The sequence below is a fragment of the Lolium perenne genome, chromosome 1 (assembly GCF_019359855.2).
Source record: "Lolium perenne isolate Kyuss_39 chromosome 1, Kyuss_2.0, whole genome shotgun sequence".
Classification (NCBI taxonomy): Eukaryota; Viridiplantae; Streptophyta; class Magnoliopsida; order Poales; family Poaceae; genus Lolium; species Lolium perenne.
In genome coordinates this window covers 154,185,440-154,198,363 of record NC_067244.2, presented here as the reverse complement: position 1 = coordinate 154,198,363, position 12,924 = coordinate 154,185,440, and the positions used below count along the sequence as shown (strand labels likewise).

Below are 12,924 nucleotides of genomic sequence, written 5' to 3'. Positions count from 1 at the left end.
TGCATGTCCAAATAATTAATGGAATAATATCACCTCCTTGGCGAAATGGACGGCGATAATAGCTCGCCATCCTCGCACTCGCACCCATGCGCAGCACCAACGCATGACCAAACCGTCCTCCGATCCAAACCACCGAACAGATCAAGTCCACGCGAACGCCGGCGCTCCCGCAGCGCAGCCCGTGCGCCCGTCAGCCCTGCACTGCACTCGCTCGCTCGCTCGCGCGACGGCGGCGCTAGTCCATCCGTTTTCCCTACAAATACCCCCGCCCCCACATGGATCTATTCACCATTACGACACCCACAGCAAGACAACATACGATATGGGTTCCCTCTCCTACGTCCTCGCCGTTGCCGTCCTGGCGGCGCTGGTCACCGGCGGCGCGTGCATCTCCAAGGTGCCGCCGGGCCCCAACATCACGACCAAATACGACACCAGGTGGCTCCCCGCCAAGGCCACCTGGTACGGCAAGCCCACGGGCGCAGGACCCAAAGACAACGGTAAGTGATTACCATTTATCGATGCAGAATTTCTGCGCTGCGATCATATCTTGCCTGAAATATACCGTATGTGTGTGTGCAATGCAGGAGGCGCGTGCGGGATCAAGGACGTGAACCTGCCTCCCTACCTTGGCATGACGGCCTGCGGCAACATCCCCATCTTCAAGGACGGCAAGGGATGCGGCTCCTGCTACGAGGTACCCACGATACACCAGGTTACCAATCGCCAAACCTCAAATTATCTACGCATCGATCGTATATGTTAATATTGGTGCGTACGTGAATTGCAGGTCAAGTGTCAGAAGCCAGTGCCGTGCGCCGACAAGCCGATCACGATCTTCGTCACGGACAAGAACTACGAACCCATCGCGCCCTACCACTTCGACCTCTCCGGCCATGCCTTCGGCCTCATGGCGCTGCCCGGGAAGGACCAGGCGCTCCGGTCCGTCGGAGAGCTCGAGCTGCAGTTCAGGAGGGTGCGCTGCAAGTACCCGCCCGGCACCAAGATCACCTTCCACGTCGAGAAGGGATCCAACCCCAACTACCTCGCCATACTCGTCAAGTTCGTCTCTGACGACGGCGACATTGTCCAGGTGGACATCCAGGAGAAGCAGTCACCGGCGTGGAAGCCCATGACGCAGTCGTGGGGCGCCGTCTGGAGGTGGGACGGCGCCATCCCGATCAAGGGCCCCTTCTCCCTCCGCCTCACCAGCGAGTCCGGCAAGAAGCTCGTCGCCCAAGACGTCATCCCGGCAGCCTGGAAGGCCGACACTGTCTACCCGTCAAACATCCAGTTCTAGAACCTGCCACTCAATTCTTAAGATCTAGTTTTACCTCAGTTCGTTTTATTTATTTGTTAAACTTTGAGTTTTTTTACGGTACAATTTAGCACTAATAGTATTTCGGACAAATCGCTGGGTAAGAAATCACGATAGGGCATTTGATTTTATTTGCTACTATATATGGCAAGTGCAATCGTGCCACATAACGTCTTTGATATTCTTACCGTAGATTCGATCAACCCGTGCCTATTTTACCTACACCCACATGAACATGGGTCGTGTGAAGTTGTTACATGCATCTAAGCTTATGATCTACTGCATTTAAAGGTGTCTAAGCAGTAGTGGTCCAAAATACCGAAGAACACCAAATGTAGGAACAAGAATCCATCAATTATGTTTGCCCAATCACAGAGTAATTAACTTATACATGGGTTTTACATGCGTCGTGACCGGAAATGCGTCTGACACCACCTCCAGCGGGGCGACGCAAAGTGACCGGGCCGTCCGCGGAGACGCAAACCTGGCCCAAATATGTGCCTCGGATGCGTCTCTGGCGGACGCTCGGCGGACGCGGAAAGTGTCCGCTCGCGTCTGGCGAACGTTTCGTCGGACCCGCCTAGCAGCGCCCCTGCGTCGATGGGTCTTCTCAAACGCGCCAGCGACTGGCGCCGCTGCGTCGCTTCGGCAGTCTGCGTCACGTTAATGGTGATGCCTCGGCTGCCGAGCGACCGTCCACCTCTGCCAACCACGTTAATGGCGACGCCATGCGTCCTGCGGCCACCGCATGCCGCCAGCCTATATAAAGGGGGCACGCGTTCTTCTTCCTCGTCCACTCCTCCAAAGAAACCCTAGCCGCCACAAAGCTCGACCGTAGCGCCGCCTATGTGTTCCTGCGACGCAGCCAGGCCCGCGAGGAAGTCCATGGCCGATCCTGGTGGCCGGCGAGGCGGTCGAGGCCGCGGCCCTGGGCGCCCCCGTGGTCGGGGAAGGGGCCGCCGTGCTGGAGCAGCTACGGCCCCACGCTCACCCCCTATGTGTTAGTTTGTGTAAAATCATGTTTCAATATGTAATATTTGAAACTATGTTTAAATGGAGAAGAGGAAAAAAAGAAAAAAAAAATGCGTCGCCCCGCTGGAGCAGCCCCCAGACGCGCGGACAAAAACGGTCATTTTAGCGTCCGCAGCGCGATGCAAACGGACACTCGCGGACATTAAAATGCGTCGCGCCGCTGGAGATGCCTGTTATGGTGCTGCTAGAGGGATGTCGCGAGAGAGCCGGCCGTGGGCAAGCCCACGACCGGTGGCAAGAGGGAAGGGATTTCCTTCTTAATTCTTGCTTGATTAGATTGATACGTCTCCTCTCCTTATATAGAGAGGTTTACTTGACCCCTAAGCAAACGACCGTTATCTCTAATTAACCCTAAGACTAACGGGCTATACCGCTAGCTCAAGCCCATTACGTACTCTAACATTACACCTCACATGGATATGCAGCTCGTCCTCGAGCTGCAACCTAAGCAAACCATGATTCAACGCAACACAAACCTAACACCTAAAAACGAGCCTTTTACATCTCGGCTTGTTTATTACTCTCAACCTGAAATGGACTGGGACGCTTTATTCTTGACCCCTGAACATAAAGTGGACACCATCCGTCCGTCGGACGTGCACCTGTACAGCCACCTGGATCCCATGGAAACCAGCGGGGCAAAAGGAGCCCACGCGGCGGCCGGCGGCGGAATGCAGTGGCGTTACGCGGTGCGCTCCTGTCGGTGACACCATGCCTTCTCCCCGCCGGATGATTGTAACATCCCAAATTTTCAAACAAATAAGAAAATGAATTTCCTTTTTCCAAAAATGAGAACCAACAAAAACTTTTATTAAATCCATGACTATGCATAGTACTTATACTTGATGATTGTGTTATTGCCATGATGATTGCTGATATGCTTATCAAATGTTTCTAAAATCCCAAACCTTACTTTTCATTTCACCATCCAAGATAAAACAAAATAAAAAGAAATTAAATTAAAAAGGAAAGGCCTAGGTAAGCATATGGCTATTTTTGCAAATAATCAACTATGCCATGTTTTACCTTGCTAGATGGTTTGCAAAACCTCAACCAAACCAACTTATCATTTACCAACTCAATCTAAGGTGAAATAAAAAGAAAATAAAAATATACATAGAAGCATATGTGGCACATAGCCATAATGTCAATTCTTGACCTATGCCCTCATACTTTACCCAAATGGTTTGGAACCTTTAACAAACTCAATATAACACTAAATAAACACTAAACCATGACTAAGTGAAGCAAAGAAAAAGAAAATAAGAAAAATGCATTTCAACACATGCATATGCTTATGGACATTTTGCAAAACTTTGATATAGGCCAATTTGTCTTGAACCATTAGTTGTAGAATGTTACTAAACACTTAATAACACATTTTGAATCAAAGAAACTCAAATCAAATCAAATTTGAAATCAAATTATGCTCACATGAGATAATGGTCAAATCTGCCCATTTTAACATGACCCCTACTTTGAGCCTTTTTATTTGGAGATTTTGAAACTAAACAAATCCAACTCTTTGCACCTCATCCAAGACAACATCAAGGTGAACAACTTTGCTCAAACACACCCCTGCAAATTCTTGCTAGATTTCAATTTGTGATCAAGCAAAGTAGCAAACATGAAACAAAAACAAGATTATGCCCATTTTAGATTTTGCAAATCCACTCCAATTTGCACACCACCACCACCATTATGCTTCAAATATTAAATGAATTGACTCCACCAAAATTCACTGAAAAATTCCAAATTTACCTTCTTGCGGACATTTTACCGAGCATCTTGGATGCACCATTTCTACCAACTACATAGACTCAAAAACCCAGCAGTTTATTGCCCTAACCATAAACCCTAGGTCACCATCTGTACCTCTAGCAACTCCTTGCATCACTCCAGTACCAGAGACAGTATGGTTTGTGCAAAATATTGGAGAAACATGTCATGCCGAGCATGGCATGACACACACACTTGCTCTCTCACTTTCTGCCCGAATCCAACGTGCCAAACCATGTCACATAGCCTCCCCTTGCTCTCCTGGACCAGCAAGTGCTCACCATCGACCGAGAGGACCAGCACACGTGCCAGCCCGAGAGTGCCCAGTGACGCCCACGACGTGCCAGAGCACGCCGCGACAAGTCCTGGACGCGCCAGAGCGTCCATGCCCCTCGTCACCCTCGTCCTCCCCTTGACCCCTCCGCGTGCACACGCACTCACCAGCTCACCACCTACCTCTCAGACACCGCCATTGGATCACGGGAACCCTGTAGCCACCGTCATCGTCGACGACCTCCGCCAGTACCGCGCCAGTACATGACGTCTCCCGAGCTGCTCCCTCCTCCATTGGCTGCGCCACGACGCGCGCTAGCACCGCCTCGACGTCGCCTACAGTCCTATGACGTCGCCGGCGCCCCTCCGTCACTGTAGCGTCGCATCCGTCGCCGACATGGCCGCACCCCTCGGCACCCCTCGCCAGCTATAAAAGTGGCACGCCCCTGGACGATTTCAGCACACCACTCGCCTCCCCTCCTTCTATTGAGCCTCCCTGACTACTCCCCCTCCTCTATTAAGCTTTCTCTCGCCGGAATTTAGCCGGAGTCCGCCGCAGCCAGTAGCAGAAGCCGCCGTCGAATTCGTCCACCTCCGCCGCTCCCACGACCGCCATTCGGCTCGCCGTCGTCGACAACCTCCTCCGGCACCGACGCCTAGCCTCGCCGACCGCCGGTGAGCTCGCCGGACCTCCACCCTCGCGCCGCCAGTAACCCTTCTCGCCGTAGATGACGACGGCCGTGCGCCGTCCGATCCAAGTCTAATCCTACGGCTCAGAACAAAACATACCGCTTCACGGTTTATCGGTCACTGACTGGTGGAGCCCACCCTGTCAGGCAGCCCACGCGTGCTGGACGCGTGGTGGGCTGGCTTCCTCGCAGTTAAACCGTTTCGGCCCAGTTTCGTTTCCCGCCAGGCCCAAGAATTCAAATTTCGATTTTCAATTTAATTCTAAATTGCTTGCAGATGCTATTTTCAAATTTGAATATAATCGAATCTACCAAAAACAAATTTGATGAATTTGATGTTGTTGGAAAGCTTGTGAAAAACTCTATCCAACCCCACTGGTCTCACCTCAAATTCCTTTGTAGAATTAATGTGACAAAAATAACAAGGCATGGCCTTTTGCAACTTCAAACAATTATTAAAAATCAACCCGAAGTGATTTTGAGTTGATTCCAACTCTCATAAATCACATTTCACATACTCTACATGTTTATGTAAAAACATCACATAGTTGTTTGTATGATCATGGACTAGAGCAAAATAATGGCTATGTGCCTATTTCTAGTCCATTTAAATTATCCAAAATTATTTCTTAATTAGTATGAGAGGTTCCCTCTTATTTAAATCATGGTCCTAAGCAATTCAAAGTGATGTGGTTACTTGGTCTATAGCATCCCATCATGGATTACTTAGAGACATTAAATTGTTGTAAGAGTAAGGTTTAAATGGTATGAGGTTAGTACCTCATTTAAATCATTTTCCCAAATGATGAATATGAAGTATTGACCTTGGTCAACCTTGGTTCATATATTATTATTTGAGGAGATTAAATCTTAACAAGATTCAATGAGAGGAAATTATTTCCCCAAAGAATTAAAATAGCAACCCTAATCAATATTTGTAATGAGAGGAAATTATTTTTCTTTAAAAGAAAACAAAGTTAACCAACATGTTAATAATGTTGTGATGCTAGAATAGCTTGTGTGAATAGTGTGCTTAGTCTAGCTCTTAAGATTTGCTTGGTGATTGTGTACATCGTATCCGTTTTTAGACGCTAGTACCGAGGAGGAGGAGGAGGTCTACTTCCAGGAAGAAGAAAACCACTTTGATCAATACACCGCTGAAGGCAAGCTAATATTCTTGCAAGTTGACCTGGTGCAAAGCTCTACAAGAGCAAGGCATCATCACTTTCTACTTTATGCTTATTGATCCTATCCTAAGTTTTTACCTTACAAGTTTTGACTTTGGTTTATCAAAGAGTATTTTTGATTCATGATTCACTTGTTCTAGCTATGGAGTAGTACAAGAGCATCACACTTAGTGATATGGGCACGGAGGCCTATGTGGAGCCCAATTTCAGGACTCCACCAACCTAGGTGGTACGCCATCGAGGATTCAGGAGTGACACGCTAGGACGACCTACGCCATGTAATAATTAAGTCTAAGGTTGTGTCATTCATTCTATGTTAGGAAATAATGTAGCCAGGTCATGTGGTGGGCCAATTAGGGTTAAATTAGTGTTGTGTTTGGCTTTGGGCCTGTCCAAGCCAAACCAGGTCAGCCCATCAAGTGGGGCGCCCCAGCCTAGCAAGGCTGGCCGGCCACCTCCCTCTCATATAAGGTGGAGGCACGGCTAGGGTTTAGGATAGAACAAGTTTAGTCTAAAAGTTTAGGGTTTCCCTATAGCGTGTGATCACGTGTATCATACCTCCGGGGGTACGGCGCTGCCGTTATCTATTATATCCGCTGCGAAGGTTCTTGGGTTCATCAAGGATTGTCTAGCTCTTGGTTTGAGGCGGTCATTCATCGATCCGTTGCTTGCTGGATTCGTTCCCTCTTCTGCAGGCTGCGTTTTTCGCGTTGTTGGGAGGAATCTCTACCCCAGGTTCTTGCTGTGAAAGATCGGGCATCAAATAAGGTGGATTAAGTGGGTCGCTCCTTTATCATGGATGATATGGGCACGGAGGCCTATGTGGAGCCCAATTTCAGGACTCCACCAACCTAGGTGGTACGCCATCGAGGATTCAGGAGTGACACGCTAGGACGACCTACGCCATGTAATAATTAAGTCTAAGGTTGTGTCATTCATTCTATGTTAGGAAATAATGTAGCCAGGTCATGTGGTGGGCCAATTAGGGTTAAATTAGTGTTGTGTTTGGCTTTGGGCCTGTCCAAGTCAAACCAGGTCAGCCCATCAAGTGGGGCGCCCCAGCCTAGCAAGGCTGGCCGGCCATCTCCCTCTCATATAAGGTGGAGGCACTGCTAGGGTTTAGGATAGAACAAGTTTAGTCTAAAATATTAGGGTTTCCCTATTGCGTGTGATCACGTGTATCATCCCTCCGGGGGTACGGCGCTGCCGTTATCTATTATATCCGCTGCGAAGGTTCTTGTGTTCATCAAGGATTGTCTAGCTCTTGGTTTGAGGCGGTCATTCATCGATCCGTTGCTTGCTGGAGAAGAGGGAACGAATCCAGCAACCTGGGGTACAGATTCCTCCCAACACTAAATAAACACTAAACCAGGCCTAAGTGAAGCAAAGAGAAAGAAAATAAGAAAAATGCATTTCAACACATGCATATGCTTATGGACATTTTGCAAAACTTTGATCTAGGCCAATTTGGCTTGAACCATTAGATGTTGAATATTATTAAACACTTAATAACACTTTTTGAATCAAAGAAACTCAAATCAAATCAAATTTGAAATCAAATTATGCTCACATGAGATAATGGTCAAATCTGCCCATTTTAACATGACCCCTACTTTGAGCCTTTTTATTTGGAGATTTTGAAACTAAACAAATCCAACTCTTTGCACCTCATCCAAGACAACATCAAGGTGAACAACTTTGCTCAAACACACCCCTGCAAATTCTTGCTAGATTTCAATTTGTGATCAAGCAAAGTAGCAAACATGAAAAAAAACAAGATTATGCCCATTTTGGATTTTTGCAAATCCACTCCAATTTGCACACCACCACCACCATTATGCTTCAAATATTAAATGAATTGACTCCACCAAAATTCACTGAAAAATTCCCAATTTACCTTCTTGCGGCCATTTTACCGAGCACCTTGGGTGCACCATTTCTACCAACTACATACACACAAAAACTCAGCAGTTTATTGCCCTAACCATCAACCCTAGGTCACCATCTGTACCTCTAGCAACTCCTTGCATCACTCCAGTACCAGAGACAGTATGGTTTGTTCAAAATATTGGAGAAACATGTCATGCCGAGCATGGCATGACACACACACTTGCTCTCTCACTTTCTGCCCGAATCCAACGTGCCAAACCAGGTCACATAGCCTCCCCTTGCTCTCATGGACCAGCAAGTGCTCACCATCGACCGAGAGGACCAGCACACGCGCCAGCCCGAGCATGCCCAGTGACGCCCACGACGCGCTGATACGTCTCAAACGTATCTATAATTTCTTATGTTCCATGCTAGTTTTATGACAATACTCACATGATTTATATACGCTTTATATCATTTTTATGCATTTTCTGGCACTAACCTATTAACAAGATGCCGAAGCGCCAGTTCCTGTTTTCTGCTGTTTTTGGTTTCAGAAATCCTACACAGGAAATATTCTCGGAATTGGACGAAACAAAAGCCCACGGTCTTATTTTCCACGGAGCCTTCTAGAACACCGAAGGAGAGACGGAGAGGAGCCGAGGGGGCCCCACACCACCTGGCGGCGCGGCCAAGAGGGGGGGCACGCCGCCCTATGGGGTGGGCCCCTCGAGCGTCCCCGACTCTGCCCCTTCGCCTATATATTCTCTCCGTCGCGAAAACCCTATTACCGAGAGCCACGATACGAGAAAAGTTCCAGAGACGCCGCCGCCGCCAATCCCATCTCGGGGGATTCAGGAGATCGCCTCCGGCACCCTGCCGGAGAGGGGAATCATCACCCGGAGGACTCTACATCACCATGATCGCCTCCGGACTGATGCGTGAGTAGTTCATCCTTGGACTATGGGTCCATAGCAGTAGCTAGATTGTTGTCTTCTCCTCTTGTGCTATCATGTTTAGATCTTGTGAGCTACCTATCATGATCAAGATCATCTATTTGTAATGCTACATGTTGTGTTTGTTGGGATCCGATGAATATGGAATACTATGTCAAGTTGATTATTGATCTATCATATATGTGTTGTTTATGATCTTGCATGTTCTCTGTTACTAGTAGAGGCTCTGGCCAAGTTGATACTTGTGACTCCAAGAGGGAGTATTTATGCTCGATAGTGGGTTCATGCCTCCATTGAATCTGGGACAGTGACAGAAAGTTCTAAGGTTATGGATGTGCTGTTGCCACTAGGGATAAAACAACAATGCTTTGTCTAAGGATATTTGTATTGTTTACATTACGCACAGTACTTAATGCAATTTTCTGTTGTTTGCAACTTAATACTGGAAGGGGTGCGGATGCTAACCCGAAGGTGGACTTTTTAGGCATAGATGCATGCTGGATAGCGGTCTATGTTCTTTGTCGTAATGCCCTAAGTAAATCTCATATTAGTCATCGTGATATGTATGTGCATTGCTATGCTCTCTATTTGTCAATTGCCCAACTGTAATTTGTTCACCCAACATGCTATTTATCTTATTGGAGAGACACCACTAGTGAACTGTGGACCCCGGTCCATTCTTTTACATCTGAAATACAATCTACTGCAATCATTGTTCTCTGCTGTTCTTTGCAAACAAACATCATTCTCCACACCATATGTTTAATCCTTTGTTTACAGCAAGCCGGTGAGATTGACAACCTCACTGTTAAGTTGGGGCAAAGTATTTTGATTGTGTTGTGCAGGTTCCACGTTGGCGCCGGAATCCCTGGTGTTGCGCCGCACTACACTCCTTCACCAACAACCTTCACGTGGCCTTCATCTCCTACTGGTTCGATAGCCTTGGTTTCTTACTGAGGGAAAATTTGCTGCTGTACGCATCACACCTTCCTCTTGGGGTTCCCAATGGACGTGTGCTTCACGCGTTATCAAGCTCTTTTTCTGGCGCCGTTGCCGGGGAGATCAAGACACGCTGCAAGGGGAGTCTCTCACATCCAATCTCTTTACTTTTTTTATTGTCTTGCTTTACTTTATTTTATTTTCTGTTTTGTTTGCTTTCTTTATATTAAAAACACAAAAAAATTAGTTACTTGCATTTAGTTTATTTACCTTTTGTTTATTTCATCATGCTTTCCCCTAAGTTCACTCTTAAAGATATATCAGTAGGGCATGGGTCTATCATTGGAAGAGATAATATAAAAGAATTTTTCACTCATGTTAGTACAGTTAATGATTTTGAAGATAGACACTTGGTAAAACTTGCTCCTACTTATGAAATTGCTACTGCCTCTTTAGTACACATGTTGGAAGCTAGATTTGTTAATCTCAACCCTATAATGCAACATATGTTTCTTACACTCTCTGATATGGAAGTAGGAGAAAAGAGAGATTTTGTTTTAGAAACCCTTCTTAGAGAATTTGGTGATGTAGCTAGAGTATCTAGGAAAGTCTTCATTAAACATAAGAGGCTTGGCTTTTTTACCAATTTTGCAAATACCCTTAAAAATATGGAAAAAGATAGACTAAAGTACACTAATAAAGTCAATTGTGAGGGGGAGATTAAAGTACAAATACCTTGCAAGCTCTTAGGAATGCATGAGGCACTAGAAAAGAATTTTGCTTGGATTGTTCCTGAAAATTTGTTTGAGGAGGATAGTAAGCCTAAGAGTAACGAAAGAGGAGTTTCTTACATAGACAAGATACAATGCATAGTTGAGAAAGCTCCAAACCCCTCTGTTGATGCTTCATCTCTTGATAATACTTGATTTACACTTTCTGCGCCTAGCTGAAAGGCGTTAAAGAAAAGCGCTTATGGGAGACAACCCATTATTTTATTTCTGCAATTTTTGTTTTATATTTGTGTCTTGGAAGTTGTTACTACTGTAGAAACCTCTCCTTATCTTTATTTTATTGCATTGTTGTGCCAAGTAAAGTCTTTGATAGTAAGGTTGATACTAGATTTGGATTTCTGCGCAGAAACAGATTTCTAGCTGTCACGAATTTAAGTAGATCTCTCTGTAGGAAACTAAAAAAAATCTGCGAAAAATCATGAGTAATCCTCAGATATGTACGCAACTTTCATTCAATTTGAGCTTCTTCATCTGAGCATGTTAAGTGCCTCGAAATTTTTTGTCTTTACGGACTATTCTGTTTTGACAGATTGTGCCTTTTATTTCACATTGCCTCTTTTACTGTGTTTGAATGGATTTCTTTGCTCCATTAACTTTCAGTAGATTTGGGTAATGTCCAGAAGTGTTGGGAATGATTGTGTCCTCTCTGAACATGTGAATTTTTGATTATGCACTGACCCTCTAATGAGATTGTTTTGAGTTTGGTGTGGAGGAAGTTTTCAAGGGTCAAGAGAGGAGGATGATATAATATGATCATGAAGAGTGAAAAGTCTAAGCTTGGGGATGCCCCCGTGGTTCATCCCTGCATATTTGTCGTCGTGGTGAACAGACAGATGCCATGGGATGGCTTATCTTGGGGCCGAATGTGCGCTAGAGGATTCGGGGGAGGGTTTTGGTATAGATGGAGAGGTTTCCGGATGGATTCCTCAAGAACTTGGCCTTAGCCAGAGGTTGAAGAAGATGAACTCAAGCGCAATATCACCTCTAGATCTCTCTATTTCTTGATCATAAGTGCTTACAGGTTTCTGTGTACAAGACAGCCTATCGTCCACGCCCGTGAAGGACTGTGCCTCCTCTCCTTATATAGGGGAGAGGGTGGCTTACAGGGGAAGAAACCCTAAGTAACCCTAATGGGATCTTTGACTAGACAAACTACTTTACAAAGCTACTTTAGCTACCGGTGATGCCGGTATGCCTTTAATCAGGAGCTGTGACATCCTCCGGCACCTTTTACGTCATCCTTCGCCTTTGGCGTCATGGCTTCGTTTAAAGCTGAAGTGCTTCGCTCATCTTTGTCTTCTAGCTCTGGAGAGCATCTTTGACCAGTCTTGCCGACGTGCTACAGTATAGCCTGTACCGGTACTCCGGTACCTCCTTAGCCGGTTCCGGCATCCCCCTCCTGGGATACCGGTATGATTCACTGAACCAACTTCCGCTATCCGGAAAAACCTTTAAACCGGTACTTTGATGGCTCAAACCATCCGGTTTGGCATGCCTTTGGCATACCGGGGGTCATCCCCCCAACATTAGTCCCCGAAGCTGGTATAGTCCGGTGGATCCTATCCAACGGACCATGCCAGGTTCTCTTTTCTCAAGGTACCGGTTTAATCCTTCCGGAATCCGGATCAAGCTCTTCGGCGTTTTTGCCGAACTTGTGTCTTTGTACCGATTTTTTCCGGTATCTTTGTCATTAAACCTCTCCTCGACGAAGTCCAAAATATCTCGGGTACAGCGCCTGTCAGTGACATGCGCACTGTGCCTGCGCGCGACAGTGTCGGGGGTCACTTCCCTTCGTCTTCTGCGCCAGCATTTATGGCACCGCACCAGATCCGCGCTGCCGTTCCGGATCCGTGTGGCCTCCCTGTGTCTTCTTATTTTCGGCGCGTGTATCTTCGTGCCACGTGGCGGCCCACGAACTGAACCGCCGCGGCCTAGCGGTTGCCAGCCCACTACTCCTCTTTCCTATTTAAGAGCGAGGCAGTTTCTTCTCCTCTTCTTCTCCGCACTTGCCCCCTCAGACGCACTCAGAGCTTCTCGCCACTTGCGCTCCCGTCGCCGCCGGTCGCTGATACGTCTCCGACGTATCGATAA

The 12,924-nt window shown here is 46.8% G+C and overlaps 1 protein-coding gene across 1 annotated transcript; it reads left to right on the top strand.

The window, feature by feature from the left end:
* The first annotated feature begins 288 nt into the window (after window positions 1-288).
* Window positions 289-1,515, top strand: LOC127308463 (expansin-B9-like). The gene is made up of 3 exons (XM_051339293.1): window positions 289-500; window positions 588-697; window positions 791-1,515. The coding sequence occupies exons 1-3, from the start codon at window positions 323-325 to the stop codon at window positions 1,298-1,300; spliced, it is 798 nt and encodes a 265-aa protein (XP_051195253.1). The 5' UTR covers window positions 289-322; the 3' UTR covers window positions 1,301-1,515.
* The last annotated feature ends 11,409 nt before the right edge of the window (window positions 1,516-12,924 follow it).